Source organism: Tripterygium wilfordii, chromosome 17 (genome assembly GCF_013401445.1).
Source record: "Tripterygium wilfordii isolate XIE 37 chromosome 17, ASM1340144v1, whole genome shotgun sequence".
NCBI classification, from domain to species: domain Eukaryota; kingdom Viridiplantae; phylum Streptophyta; class Magnoliopsida; order Celastrales; family Celastraceae; genus Tripterygium; species Tripterygium wilfordii.
The window spans coordinates 12,269,108-12,284,031 of record NC_052248.1 but is presented as its reverse complement, the minus strand read 5'-3'; the positions used below and the strand labels follow the sequence as shown (position 1 = coordinate 12,284,031).

The window sequence follows — 14,924 nt, the reverse complement described above, 5'->3', positions numbered from 1 at the left end:
TAAGGGTCATATTAATTGCCACGTTCTGACAGCTAGTTTGCAAACAATGGTCTATTGGTCTCCCTTCACTTACCGGGCCGGAGGGAATTTGGGCCTTCGCTTACCGGGCTGTGATGGCCCAAGTTCACGTATAATGACAGCGCTGACTGCTGAGAATTTCTCTCTCCATATTCTACTGCTTCTTACACTCATTCAAAGATTGAGATTCAGGCCCAATGCCTTGGGCAAGTTCCGCCCTGCCCAAGCCCATGGACTATTATCTTTCTTTTTTTTTAAATACCACATAGAATTACGTTTGTGGTTGAAACCACACATTGGACACACATATGCCTAACCCAGTCGATTGACAACCAAGTCAACTCTCGTGACTATTATCTACTTTATAATGAGGAAAATTCAATATTTGAATAGCAATAGTGTTATTTTTATATTAAGGCTATAAATTTAATCTAATGAAATAATTAAAACAATTGAAATGGTAAAGAAATTAAAGACACGTCTCCATAAAAAGAAAATTTCTATAAATTAACAACATTTAGAAGGAAAAACATATATATATACAGAAGAAGATGACAAGCTTAAATAAACAAAAAAAAAAAAAGAAAAAGGGGAAAATCATGGGAATAATTAGATGGAAAAAATTATTCTTCATAACTCCTTGTAGATCTTCATCCACGTTTACTTAGAAGTTGGAGTTCAGTGACTGTTAATTAGGTCTCTTGTACTGGGTAGGTGGCTTTCTGTGCTTAAGCTCTGGTCGAGTGAAATTTGTTCTAATATTTTTAATTATCCTAAATTCTCGAACATGTAATCCTATTTGTTCTTGGGTTGCTCTCCTTTTGTGCTGTTATTAAATATTATTTTCCATTAAAACAAATAATACATGCAATCAGCCTTTTTAAAACAGCTCTCTTTGGAGCCTAGACCCGATTTATCTATATATACATATAATCAAGCAAAACATAAACCTGCAATGCCAAGAATATTACATGTACGTTTTATTCTTGAATCAATTCTCAGGTACAAGGTAGACCTGATGTCCTGCATGTGCTCTTGAGATCTTCCCTAATTAACCTTTAAGTTCTGTCAGGGAAGGTGTAGCCTGCAAGACATGAAAAGCTGTTTTATTGTTGCACACTAGAATAGTGTAGAATCTGGGGGGAGGATCAGTGCATCCAAAAAAAAATTTAAAAAATCATAAATATGTTGTATTTAGTATGTCGAATGTAATGGTATTTTTTGTTCGAAACAAATTTAAATTCAACATGAAAAAATATGACAATTCTACACCGTTCAATATAAACTCAAAATATTCTATTTCCGATCATGATGAATTTAAGTTTTGTTTCAAACAAAAAAAAATACCGTTTGTTCGTCATATTAAATACTACACATTTATGATTTTTTTAATTTTTTTGTTGTAAGAAAGCCCGACTACTTCAGTAACTACACTTCTATCAACTTCTAACAACAATTTGCATGGGAAAATGCAGGTGATGAGTGCAATAACTAACCCTAGTTTGAGAGAGATTGCAGAGCAATCATAATCCTGAGGATGATCTGCAGAGCTGGAAGTATTGGTGATTGATTCTGATGGCTGACCAGCTTGTTCAAGTAACTGTCTTTCTGTTGATGAGTTTGAGATCTGTGAATAATTAAGATATATATATAAGTTAGAAGTTGGCAACAGGAAGAAATCAAGAAAAATAACAACTGCCCTAGCTCATACTCTCACTTGCTGGTTCAGTTTCTGGTTTTCTTCCATTAGTTGTGCTCCCTGCATTACATATCAATCAATCAATAATAGAGTAGTAATGTGACTCAGAATTATAAGAACTGGAATAATCTTTAGGACACCAGATGCGATGCAGATCCGAACATGAACTTTTTTTAAGAAAACAACAACTCAGCAGACGTGTCCTTTTTGGACAGCCCACTAAGCCCAAACACGGGTCGGGTTAGACACTTGAAAATAGTTGCACGAGGCTAGATTCATTATGTCCTAAGTACCGCCGATTTTCCAACATTAACACAAGACAACTACCAACTATAATATTAAAGTCACTAGTTTAAATGTGTTAAACCCTAGCTGTGTGTAATGGCTTAATAAAAAATTCCTTAGCACCAACTGAACTTCCTTTATAAATAAAACATAGTCCACACACGCATGCACATGTAAATAGATAGTTCATGTTCTATAAAGGGAATAAATCATAGACAATATAGCATTTAACAGGCCCAAATCAAAAAAAAAAAAAAAAAAAACTTGCATAAATATGGAATCCTAATAAAAGTTTGAAGCAAGTTTCTATTTGAAAGGGTTTTAGGTAATTTTCACTCCCATATATATGTTTGCTTGCAATAATTCAAAGTTGAGCTTTGTTACCTTCCTCTTGAGAGCACCAATCTCATTCACAAATTTCTCGTCCTGAAACAATATACACACACGAAAACAGAAACATATATCAAATTAAAGAATTCACTTTACACTCCTAACTGACCTTTTTCCCGGTATGTAAGCGGGGTGGGGAATCGAACTTGAATACCGTCCAATTTAAATATATACCTTAACCACCTCAACCAAGAGATTGTTGGCTCCTAAGTGACCTATCTAGATCAAAACAGAAAACGGGAGGGGGAGAGAGAGAATTTTCACCTTTGTTTTCACAACATGGTTTAAGCTTCCTTCAACTAATTTCTCCAGTTGCTTCAATTCTTCCAAGCTCAACTCTTGGAGCTCTTCTCCTCTGATTTGCCTATTACATGTATGATTGTGTTTAAACAGTACAAAGTCATGATGATTTGTACTTAGTGAAATAATAGATCCATAACATTGTAGTTTTTACCTCAATTCACGTGTTCTCTGCGCTATTTCCTTTCTCAATGAGGCCACCTTGCCAGTCTCAAGCTAAAATGACACCAAAGAGTTTCAACAAAAATGCATTTAGTGTCACAAAATCTCTCAAGATTATACTCTCTTTTTTTCAAACACTGGATACTATGAAGAATAAAAACAGAAGAAGATTCAAGCACATTCATATGAATATCTATACTTCTCAAGTGATTTGTCTAGGAACCACTGTTTCAAACTCTTATAAAAAGGTACCGAAGACTGCATGTTGAGATTGTGAGGCACTGCCAGCCCTTTGAATATTTAATATCTCTCTCATAATTAAAACACAAATCATGTCATCTTAGAGTAATTGTCACATTATCATATAAGCATAGTGATGAAACATTAGCATGGTGTGATTCAGAGTTATTATGATGAAACATGGGAAGTTTTTCTCAGGAGGAAATCGCAGATGAGAAAGCACATTTATTGAGAATGACTTTTAAGTTGTTTGTTTATGAAAGGAACAAAATTAAATCAAACTTCGAAATATATTATTGTCAAAAATGTACATTCTAGCTCTCATTGCTCTTGACACAACATTACAAAGATAAGATATGTCAATTACCTGCAGCTCAAGAGATGGTGGTGATTCCAATCTGTCATGGTTTTGCAAATGCAGATCGTGTCTTTCAATCACCTGCTTCACACTTGAACAATGGAAGAAAGGCATAGTCAAGGTTTAACCTAACCTGAAGCAAAAGCAAAAGAGGAATGCCCTATAACAAAAATATGATTTTTAGTAACTAAGAATTCGACGCCATATAATTTTACTCTTTGGACATTCAATATGGGGCTAAACTCGAACTATCTAACTAGCGAGCACACAAGTTTCCCACCTGATGACAAAGTAAGTTGGGTCGTATCTCAGAGCGTAGCCACAAGGGTATTGCTCCCAGTGAGAATCGAGCTCAAAACTCTCCGAGTCCATATGTTTGACCCCCAAAAGGATTCATCACTAGATTTAGGTTATCACTAAGTGATTCTATAACAAAAACACCCTTAGAGTGTGTTTGAATTGAGGGATTTGGAGGAAAGGGAAGTGGAGAGAAGAGAAGGGGATGGAAGGGAAGAGAAGGAAAGGAATAATAATTTTCCCTCTCTCATGTTTGGATAGATAAAAAAAAGGAAAAAAAATTAGTTTAATTGACTAATTTATCTTTATTTTTTTTATGTTAGAGTGTTATGTACAAGGATAAAATAGGTTTTTAACATATAAATAACTTAATAAGTCATCCTTCCCTCCAAATGACTCCATTTTAGGAAGAAGAATTTTGACAAAAATTTAATGAAATCTTCCCTCAAATTCCTTCCAAATCCCTCCCCTTAATTTTTTTTTAACTATCCAAACAATGAAATTGGAATGAAGTTTCATTTCCCTTCCCTTCCTTCCAAATCCCTCAATCTAAACACACTCTAAAACATTACTTCTAAAGTTGGGTTTTGCATCTAAAAACTTATTCATCACATACAAGGTTTACCCACACTTTCATGAGAAGGAATGGAATGGAAGATACCTTCACTTTTCTATTGGCTTCAAGTTCTTTTTTTACTAAAGATTCATCCTTTCTAAAAGTTTAATCTTTTGAGATCACGAGTGTTTCACATGATATGTACGTTCTAAAATCATGAATTAATAAGAAGTTAAAAACTCATGCATGCATTTCAATTTCTCATTCTTAATCACTAAGTTTTTGAAACTGAACAACATGGAATCAGCAGCTCTCTTTGTTATATATGGATAATAATCAAATAGATTGGGCATCAAATGTTGAACTAAAAAATCAAGAAAACAACAAGCTAGTGCTCAATGGAAGAAAGGCATAGTCAAGGTTTAACCTAACCTGAAGCAAAAGCAAAAAACGAATGCCCTATAACAAAAATATGATTTTTAGTAACTAAGAATTCGACGCCATATAATTTTACTCTTTGGACATTCAATATGGGGCTAAACTCGGGCTATCTAACTTGCGAGCACATAAGTTTCCCACTTGATGACAAAGTAAGTTGGGTCGTATCTCAGAGCGTAGCCACAAGGGTATTGCTCCCAGTGAGAATCGAGCTCAAAACTCTCCGAGTCCATATGTTTGACCCCCAAAAGGATTCATCACTAGATTTAGGTTATCACTAAGTGATTCTATAACAAAAACACCTTTAGAGTGTGTTTGGATTGAGGGATTTGGAGGGAAGGGAGGAGAAGGGAAATGGAGTTTCCTTCCAATTCCCTTGTTTGGATAGTGTATAAAAAATTGAGAGGAGGGATTTGAGAGGAAGATTTCATTAAATTTTTGTCAAAATTCTTTCCTCCCAAAATGGAGTCATTTGGAGGGAAGAGATTACTAATTAAGTTACTTATAAGTTTAAAACCTATTTTACCCTTGGACATAACACTTAAACATAAAAAATAAAGATAAACTAGTAAATTAAACTACTTTTCTTTCCTTTCTTTTTTTTATCTATCCAAACATGAGAGAGTGAAATGTATTTTCCGTTCCATTCTCTTCCCTTCTCTTCCTCCCATTTCCCTTCCCTTCCCTTCCCTTCCCTCAAAATCCCTCAATCCAAACACACTCTCAGAGTGTGTTTGGATGTGAGAGTGTGTTTGGATTGAGGGATTTTGAGGGAAGGGAAGGGAAGGGAAGGGAAGGGAAAGAATAATAATTTTTCCTCTCTCATGTTTGGATAGATAAAAAAAGAAAGGAAAAAAAATTAGTTTAATTGACTAATTTATCCTTATTTTTTTTATGTTTGAGTGTTATGTACAAGGGTAAAATAGGTTTTTAACATATAAATAACTTAATAAGTCATCCTTCCCTCCAAATGACTCCATTTTGGGAGGAAGAATTTTGATAAAAATTTAATGAAATCTTCCCTCCAAATCCCTCCCCTTAATTTTTTTTTAACTATCCAAACAATGGAATTGGAAGGAGGTTTCATTTCCCTTCCCTTTCCTCCAAATCCCTCAATCCAAACACACTCTAAAACATTACTTCTAAAGTTGGGTTTTGCATCTAAAAACTTACTCATCACATACAAGGTTTACCCCCACTTTCATGAGAAGAAATGAAATGGAAGATACCTTCACTTTCTATTGGCTTCAAGTTCTTTTTTTACTAAAGATTCATCCTTTCGAAAAGTTTAATCTTTTGACATCACCAGTGTTTCACATGATATGTACGTTGTAAAATCATGAATTAATAAGAAGTTAAAACTCATGCATGCATTTCAATTTCTCATTCTTAATCACTAAGCTTTTGAAACTGAACAACATGGAATCAGCTTTCTTTGTTATATATGGATAATGATCAAATAGATTGGGCATCAAATGTTGAACTAAAAAATCAAGGAAACAACAAGCTAGTGCTCATGGAATATTAGATTAAATCATTGAGAAGATCCAGACGATAGCTCACAAGAAATTATTTACCTAGAAGCTATTTGACCCTCCATATGCACACATGGTATGTGTCATATATCAATTAAAACACACTTATTATATACATCATATATTGTTAAATCCCACATCGCTTGATAAAGGACAAACAATGTGATTTATAAATATGGCCCAACATAGTAACTTTTGAGACGCCATAAAATGGACAAAGTCTTGAGATCACATATTGGGTACTCGTTGAGAGTTCGGACCATATGCTAGACTATAGAGGACAATACCTCAAATTGTTGAGTTAGGCCAAATTATATCCCTCACCCTTGAAGCGCCTTTAGAAGGACAAAGTCACATGAGACTTGGGCCGAAATTGTGGACAAGACCTCAAGTGTGGTTTGGACCAAAACCTCTCTCATTTCCTTCTTCTACGTCTCTCTAATTTCTTCAAATTATAGCACGAGTACATCAATTAGTGGAGTGGTATAGAATAGACTACCCTTCTACATTTCTTGTTGGTCTATTTTCATGTATCTTCTTCCCCCTTCTTAAATCTTCTTCTCTCAATCTCACACATTGATTAATTTGAAATTACTTTCTGTAACCATCTGTTTAACAGTGCCACTGCATCTGCATCCATTATATTTTATGAGGACATTTTCAGTGGGATGCCATTGATTAATGTTGCATTACAAATTGAAAATAAAATAAAACCAAGGCAAGTACAGATGCATGTGATTCGTACTAAAGAGCAGAATGCATGATCAAAGCACAGTAAACCATCAAACATGAACCAAAAATGGTAATAACTAGCAATGACTTGTACATTAGTTGTCCGTCCCATCTTGGAAAGAAACCTAGCTAAGCATAGAAACTAGAAATAGTGCTCTCAAGTGATCATCTCTCTTCTAGCCATACAAGGAGAGCTAAAAATGTTTGTTGACAGAAACCAAAAGATTCTATAGTACATTTCTTTCTCTCTCTAGTTATATCAATTCATTGATTCAGTACCATTGTAATGAAAACCCCCAAAACACAGTACACACAGAGACAAAGAGATCATGGAGCCCATTGTGAAAAACAAAGTGAGTTCAAAAAGGAAAGAGGAGAGAAGGACCTTGTACTGGAGTACTCAAAGAGCTTTCCTGTTGTAGAGAAGACAATGAGAGCAAGCTCTGCATCACAAAGAGTTGAGAGCTCTTGAGCTTTCTTGAGAAGCCCTTTTCTTCTCTTTGAGAAAGTGACTTGCCTCGCCGTCGTGTTTTCTATTTTCTTGATCTGGATTTTCTGTCTCGTCATCCCCAGATCAAGAAATTTTCAATCGACTTACCTTTGACAGAAAGAAAGAAAAAGAAATCCATATATGCCATTATCAGACTTGAGAGATTGAAAGAGAAGCTATCAAATACCCTTAGAAATTCTAAAAGAAACATGGGTTTTCAAAAGCACCTCTCTTTACAAACAAATAAATGGGTAATCCGTACAATGGAAAATGCAGAATCTCGAATGCGAAGACAAAGATAAGAACATACACTAAGAATTGGGTTCTGGTTAATTCTCCAAGTGAAGCCAATCCAACAGCAAAACCTAACCCTAGCTAATCAAGACAGAATAGAACCAGTCTTTGATAAAGAACCCAGTGCTCATACTAATCCACAGAAGAAGAAGAAGAATGACCAATAAACAGTTGAAAGAAGAAATGGATCCTCAGATCTCACAAACTACAAGAACTGAATGTGGGTTTGCAAGGATTGGACAGATATTAATGGGTTGCACACTTTTGACACAAAAGAAGCCACCAATGGGTTTTAGAGAGAGAAACGATGAGAGTGAGAGAGAAGTGACCCAGTTTTGGAGATTTCCAGAGATACCCTTTCATGGCCAAGCAAAAGTAAATTGTTTTTGCTTTATTTATATATTAAAAAAGGTTGAAACTTTTCCAGTTTTATAGATACATAGTCATTTTGCTTTATTTATATATTAAAAAAGGTTGAAACTTTTCCAGTTTTATAGATACATAGTCATTTTTGGGTGTCCGTACAAGATACCCTTATTGCCAGACAGCCAGACTGAAACATAAATTATGGCAAAAACGTACCCTCGTACCTCACAGTTTCTCTGTTGATACAAATAAATTTGAGTTGGAGGAATTTGTTGGTCATTAAATCACATTTAAAAATAATAATTTAACCAACACCAATAAAAAAAGAATAAATTATTGGAGACCCCGTCTTAAAAAATATGAGGTGTTTAAAATTTTTCTAAAAAAAAATAAAATTATAAATGTGTTTTGATCGTATTTACGAATCTAACGGTATATTTTTGTATCCAAAAAAAAAAATATCAAATTCATCACAAGATAGACATATAATGTTACGAGTTTATATTTAACGGTCCACAATTTTCATATCTTTTTCATGTTCAACTTGCTTTTTGTATGGGACAAAAAAATATTGTTATACTTGTAAATTTGATCAAACACATTTATAATTTTTAAAAAAATAAAATAAATTTTTTTAATGGCCTTAGAGCCATTATAGGGCGACCTACAGTAAATAATTATGCTTCCATATTCTCTTTTATGTGGCCTAATGCAAACCAAGGAATTGTTTGGTCCCAACATTTTTATGACTATTTTTAGAACATTATCTTGTTACTATGATTGGAATGTTACTATTTCAAATATTTCATATCTGAGAATTGGAATCAAAACACATGCATGTTTCACATATGTATACTATACATAGTCAATAAAATAAAAAGGTACTAGACTATTCGGATAGTAAGCACATCCGTCAATCCGTCACAAACTCAAAGATCACTTGTCAAGGACTCAACGCATCACCATCACTTGACTCACTTTGTTATTTTGTTGTCTTTGAGACTTGAGAGTTGAGAGTCGAGAGACATGGAGCAATTGAGTAAAGTTAAGTGGGTTTAAACCTTTGAGTTTTGTGGACTTTGTAGAGAGAAGAAAGTGGGTTAGGCTTTGACCTTGTAGTTGTAAGGGATCAAAGTTAAGTGGGTTTGGACCTTCATACTTTGAAAATTTTATAAAGAGGTCAAAGTGGATTTTGACTTTGGCCTTGTAGTTTTAAGAGTCAATTTAATGAAGTTAGAATAAAAGGGATTTGAAAAATTAAGGGAAAAGGATTAAAAATGGTAGATTATATGAAATTTTTTAAGAAATAAGGGGGCAAAGTAGAAAATATTAGCACTACTAGGGTATTTTTCAAAAAACTAAGGGGGCAATTGCCCCATTTAGCCTAAGGGTGCATTTGCCCCTGGTAGTAAGAGACTAAACAAGACATTCAATTAGCATTTAGAGGAAGGTGGGATGAGGCATGAGGGTGAGAATCACTATCTCTTGTTGTTTGGTTGGATGTTGAGAGCATGAAATCTCAAATTCGTTCCACTATTTGTTCTCCATCATGAGGAATGAGTTCTAATATGTAAAAAACTATTATACCCTTAGTATAAATTAACCGCTATGAGACTTTATAAATTGATACAATTTAAAAGAACATATAACTTAACTAACAGAAATTTAGGGTGAAAACTATATTAATTTGAGATGATTGCATTCGGATGTTAAATATATGGTCGTGATTTTTAATGGAAATTTTGAAATTGAGTCGAAAATATTTTATGAGTTTTTTCATTTGAAAATATTTTAAATACTAGGAAAAATGTGTCAAAATTTGACTTGATAGTATAATTTTTATACCATCCATAACCTTGAAAATCCAGGAATAACAAAGAAGCTGTTTTGTAAATGACTCCAAATATATAGGATTAAGATTTTGTAATGGTGGACCCAAGTAGAGTTTAGTGGGGTCAGTTGACCACACCAAAAAAAATATTAATATTATAATAAAATTGTACTTATATTTATATAATTAAAAAAAAACCTCACAATTTTGTCCGCACTAAATTTCAAAATTCTACCATTATCCCTAATAAAGTATAAATTTGATTCCACTCACGCTATTCCTTTGGTCCGCCCTTGGTCAGAGATTGTAATAGTTTTTTTTCTTCTTCAATAAATTTTAATTTAAGGGATGTGGAATTGAAAACTGCTGTTATTTCTTGAGGTGTTTGGCTCTCTGTCTTATGATATGGGATTTCAAATTACCGACACCAACTCTAGAAGATCTAATGACTTTCAGGGTATAATTAACGTTCTTGTGGAGTATCACTTTCCGGGGAAATCTTTTGATTACATTGTCATAGGAGAAATAATTTACTACTGCTAGGTTGTTTAAAGTAATAACATCTATCGTCCCTCCTTGAGCCTAGTGAATATCGTCCGTTTTAAGTCAGCACATATTAGTCCGTATGGATTTGTTTTTATATGTTATTTTGCTCAGAAAATACGTTCACTGGGTTAGGAGATTTGACTTATTATATTATGCACTTTATCTTTTTTCCTGGGCAGTGAGAGATTTATAGCATTCAGTTCTTCCACCACTCGATAGCTCGTCTAACACCACCAAGCTTGACACTGTAGAGGCTTGTGGTGTTAGGAATCCCACATCAAAAAGATGTGAGTATCCAATATGGTTTATAAGGACAAACCCGCCCCCACTCTACCAATAAGGCCTTTTCCTTGTGTCTAAGTATTATTAAGTGAGACGGTTTAAGGAAGAACAAAGTCGTGTGGGTATGATGTATTCACAGTGAATCGGTAAACCCAAATTCAAAGCGGATAATATTATTGGTAAGTGGGATGAAATTTACAACATGTGGCCCTACCCACTCGTGTCGGGTGCTACACCTAAAGTGTAATCATGTTAATTTTCTTATTGTCATTCATAATAGTTGAATGCTTCATACATTTGTGCTTGCCATTTTTCCTCTTCTTCTCTCTGCAGTTCAAGCCCTAAGACATACCTTAAAGATCTGGTTTGTCTGATAATTTCATAGTAGATAGAGTTTAGCCAACTTATTTTGTTAGTAGATGTTGGTGTTGTTGCAGGGATGACCATTAAAATATATCTGACAATGAAAGATATCATCTTTTGACATGTATGAGAACAAACATATGGCATATAAAACAACCAATTAGGACAAACTAAAGAGTTAGACAGCCAGAAAAAAAAAGATGAACTGAGTAGATGTTCTTAGTTTTCATCAACTTATCTAAGGACATTCTCCAAATCATCCATCTATAGATATTGGTGAGAAGTTGAACTACCAACTCATCCTTCAAACTTCTATTCTTCACTTCCCACAACTATAAAAGGACAGCTCAAGAAATCTTGAACTCAAGACTCCAGTTCTTCCTGAAATAGACCTGAACTCCTGCTTCAACTATGGCATATCATTGCTTCCCGTCTTTTATCTTTTCGCTTCTTTTTGTCACTCTGACATTGATTAGCATGTAGAAGAGTTGTGGTTGGAGCGCGCCTGCTCCTCGAGACAACATTGCCTGAGATACCTGAGCTCCGCAAACCTGAATTACCTAAAGTTGAACTTCCACCATTACCAGAGATTCCAAGTCTGCCACAACCTCATCTACCTGAATTTCCAAAGCTTGAAGTGCCAAAACTGCCTGAGTTGCCTCCTCTTCCCCGTCTGCCTGAGTTACCTAAAGCTACATTGCCTGAAATTCCACCTCTTCCCAAGGTACCTATTGTTGACCATCCATGAATCATTCTTTAATGAGAGGAGCTCTTGGATATGCAGTAAATAACGCCGTGTGTCTATATATTATCGTGAAGGAGTTACTTAAATGTGTAAGTTATGTTTTTAGATTGATATTGCATTAGTGTACTGGTGGATTCTGTACTTGGACTTTCACTTGCTGCTATTGATGTTATTACTTGAGTTTGCTTGATAAAAATCTGTATCTTGTAACTTTGTTTTGTCATAAATTAAATATGCCAATGATTTTTGGTCAATACCATTGGCCCGATAATCACAACTAGAAACATAAATTAAAATGATTAGGATTTCATGCGAATATGTGTGATGTTGAAAGAGTAGTAGCCAAGGATACTGGCAGTGCAAGACAGTCCTGCATAGGATAGCTGGTGAGGTGTAGCGAGCGAGTCTGGAAGTCCCACATCACTAACAAAAACAAAGCAAGGTGATGAATGACATTAAAGGTGCGTTTGGTAGAGGGGTAATGGGGTGTAATGGTTACAAGGGTAATTAAATTTTAAGTTTACTTGTGTTTGTTATGTTAGTATAATTTTTACTCATGTAATAAATTTTAGTAATTGAGCTTATTTTTTATACATAAAGTTTACTGATGGGGGGACCTGGGTAATAAAAAGTAATAGGCAGTTTTACTCTAACCTATTACCCCCTTAATTAAATCCCAAAAAACTCCTCACACATGGTAATTGAAAATAAGTTCCAACGAGAAGAATTTCACACTAGAAACTTATATATATATATATAAAATATGTGTCTGCCTCTGTGTGTGTGTATATATATATATATGCATATGTATCTATATTTTTTAAATTTTGATACATGATAGTCGTAACAATAAATAAAAAAAAAAAACATGATCTTACTTTTTCTAGTTTGGTTCATTACAATAATAACAAACAAGGGTAATGGTATTACACCAGTAACGTATAGCCGTAACAAACAAGAGTAATGAATGCTTGGATAAATTTTACCCTTCTTTACCAAACAATTGTAACAATTATTCTCTATAATTATTATTACCCTTGTAACATTTACATGGGTAACAAATTATACCCCCAAATTCTTACCCCCATACCAAACACACCCTAAAAGTAATTGGTGAGCAATTGAACAAACCACGCAACCATGCGGTGCACACAAAGCGAACTATTCTTTCGTTTTTTACTGAAGAATATCGTGTGTGCACAGCTAACAATGGCATACACCACTTTTTGGAGGATCCGCTCAATATGTGTTGGACCCTAAAATTCTACTTAAAATGTTTGAATGCTCGTGGATGGCCCCGTTTTAATATGTGCAATAGGATTTCTAGGTGCCTAAAGCTAGTTAGGCATCAGGGCCCAACTAATGAAAGTGGCTTCGTTTCGGCATTTGAACAAAGATGACCGTCAAGCCCCTCAGTTTCTTATTTTGAGCCCAGCCTGGTAGTGTTTACTTTGATGTTTGATAATTTTGTGATGGAAGAGCATGAATAATTTGGTCTATTGAAGAGGATAATATTTCATCTTCAGTGAGCAGCCAGGTACATGTGTTTGGAAGTGAGCTTGGAGAAATATGGATGGGAGGTGGCGGTGGGCTTGATGGAGTTGGATTTGGAGGTGGAGGGAGGATTTGGAAAAGGTGTTGGGGTTAGTGGTGGTTGTGGACTTGGAGGTTTAGGTGGGTTTGGAAGTCTTGGTGGGATTGGTGGGCTTATTGGTGACCTTGGAGATAATGGTGGGCTTGGGAGGTACGCCTACATTGCCTGAAATTTAATCACTACCCAAGGTTTCATCGTTCAAATGAGTTCTTGGATTTGCACTGGAATAGTATAATTTACGTTAAAGAGAATTCAAAATTGAAGGTAGAGAATGCCACTTCATTCTAACCACTTTAAAAGATTAATTTGCAATGTTAAAAGAGCATGATCTGATAACAAGCTAACAATCCCACATCGCTAATGACAAGAGAGATGCGCAACTAAATGAATCATAAAACCATAAGGGAAATGCTAGTCAAACCACGCAGTCGTGTAGTGCACACAAAGCGAATTATTCTTCCGCCTTTTACTAAAGAATACTGTATGTGTCACTAACAACGGCATGCACCAATTTTTGGAGCGTTCACTTTCATTTGGTGAACCAAAACAAATCTATGTTGAAATTTTCTATTTAATAACATTTAAAATATTATCCGCTCTATACCATGGGTTTGTACCGTTCTTATGGTTGTCATTGCTACTTGGGCCTAGAAAATGCCTATAATACCTCGCCTTCACTTCCATTTGGTGAACCCAAACAAATCTATGTTGAAATTTTTGGTTTAACAACATTTAAAATATTGTCCGCCCTATACCATGGGTTTGTACGGTTCTTATGGTTGTCATTGATACTTGGGCCTAGAAAATGCATGTAACAGCCTACCCCTCCGCACTAGTAACACTTGGTCAGCTTTAGACCAATCCATACAGATCCGCATGGCTTTGTGTTCGTAGGAGGTCGCCCATCTCATAATCCCATAATTACTCTCGCATAATGACTTCACGTCTTCCCTGAGCGATGTGGGATAGAGACTTAACGTCTTCGCCACTCATAACTTGTCCAGCACCATCAAGCTTGCACTGTAGAGGCTTGTGGCCCCGTCCACTTTAGCCGGGTATTACAATGCCAATGTGAGAGGATAATAAACTATTCGGTTGGGTTAAGCCACAATAAGTCTTCACAATCTAGGATAACTCTACCCAGGATCCGGTAATTGGGTTGGATTTGGGTGGCCATATATGGGCTTAACCCAAGAATGAACCTATAAGCAAGCCCATTAGGGCCCACGAAGTACTCTTTCAATCTACAAAGTACAAATACAGGAAGCCAATCACAACCACAACCACAACCACAATAGACATAGTACAATAATGTTTCAGATAATTGAACACTAACAGACATTCTGAAAAAAGCTAGCTAGGGTCAGTAGTTTTTCCAGTCACAAAATGGTGCTTCACATTAT

At 35.2% G+C, this 14,924-nt stretch overlaps 1 protein-coding gene and 2 non-coding genes across 6 annotated transcripts; 2 read left to right on the top strand and 1 right to left on the bottom strand.

The window, feature by feature from the left end:
- Positions 1 to 806: 806 nt before the first annotated feature.
- LOC119982278 (MADS-box protein JOINTLESS-like) lies at positions 807 to 8,106 on the bottom strand. 4 transcript variants are annotated; one of them, XM_038825577.1, is made up of 9 exons: positions 7,809 to 8,106; positions 7,396 to 7,612; positions 3,462 to 3,543; positions 2,847 to 2,908; positions 2,657 to 2,756; positions 2,387 to 2,428; positions 1,730 to 1,777; positions 1,515 to 1,645; positions 807 to 1,102 (listed from the first exon to the last, which is right to left on the bottom strand). In XM_038825577.1, the coding sequence occupies exons 2-9, from the start codon at positions 7,575 to 7,577 to the stop codon at positions 1,087 to 1,089; spliced, it is 663 nt and encodes a 220-aa protein (XP_038681505.1). In that variant the 5' UTR covers positions 7,578 to 7,612; positions 7,809 to 8,106; the 3' UTR covers positions 807 to 1,086. The 4 variants fall into 4 exon arrangements, with proteins under 4 accessions (XP_038681505.1, XP_038681507.1, XP_038681506.1 ...); XM_038825579.1 differs by having other exon boundaries at positions 1,736 to 1,777; positions 7,396 to 7,608; positions 7,811 to 8,106; XM_038825578.1 differs by having other exon boundaries at positions 7,396 to 7,603; positions 7,811 to 8,106.
- Positions 8,107 to 13,063: 4,957 nt separating this feature from the next.
- LOC119983207 lies at positions 13,064 to 13,179 on the top strand. Its single transcript, XR_005464563.1, has one exon. It is a non-coding gene; the product is annotated as a U5 spliceosomal RNA (small nuclear RNA).
- Positions 13,180 to 13,947: 768 nt separating this feature from the next.
- Positions 13,948 to 14,063, top strand: LOC119983208. The gene has a single exon (XR_005464564.1). It is a non-coding gene; the product is annotated as a U5 spliceosomal RNA (small nuclear RNA).
- Positions 14,064 to 14,924: the final 861 nt, after the last annotated feature.

Excerpts from the sequence above, each read along its gene's own strand:
- LOC119982278 (XM_038825577.1), bottom strand. The coding sequence starts at position 7,577 with ATGACGAGACAGAAAATCCAGATCAAGAAAATAGAAAACACGACGGCG. Across the intron at positions 2,909-3,461 it reads CACCATCTCTTGAGCTGCAG|CTTGAGACTGGCAAGGTGGC; the intron begins GTAATTGACATA and ends GTGTCATTTTAG. Across the intron at positions 2,429-2,656 it reads ACCATGTTGTGAAAACAAAG|GACGAGAAATTTGTGAATGA; the intron begins GTGAAAATTCTC and ends ATATTGTTTCAG.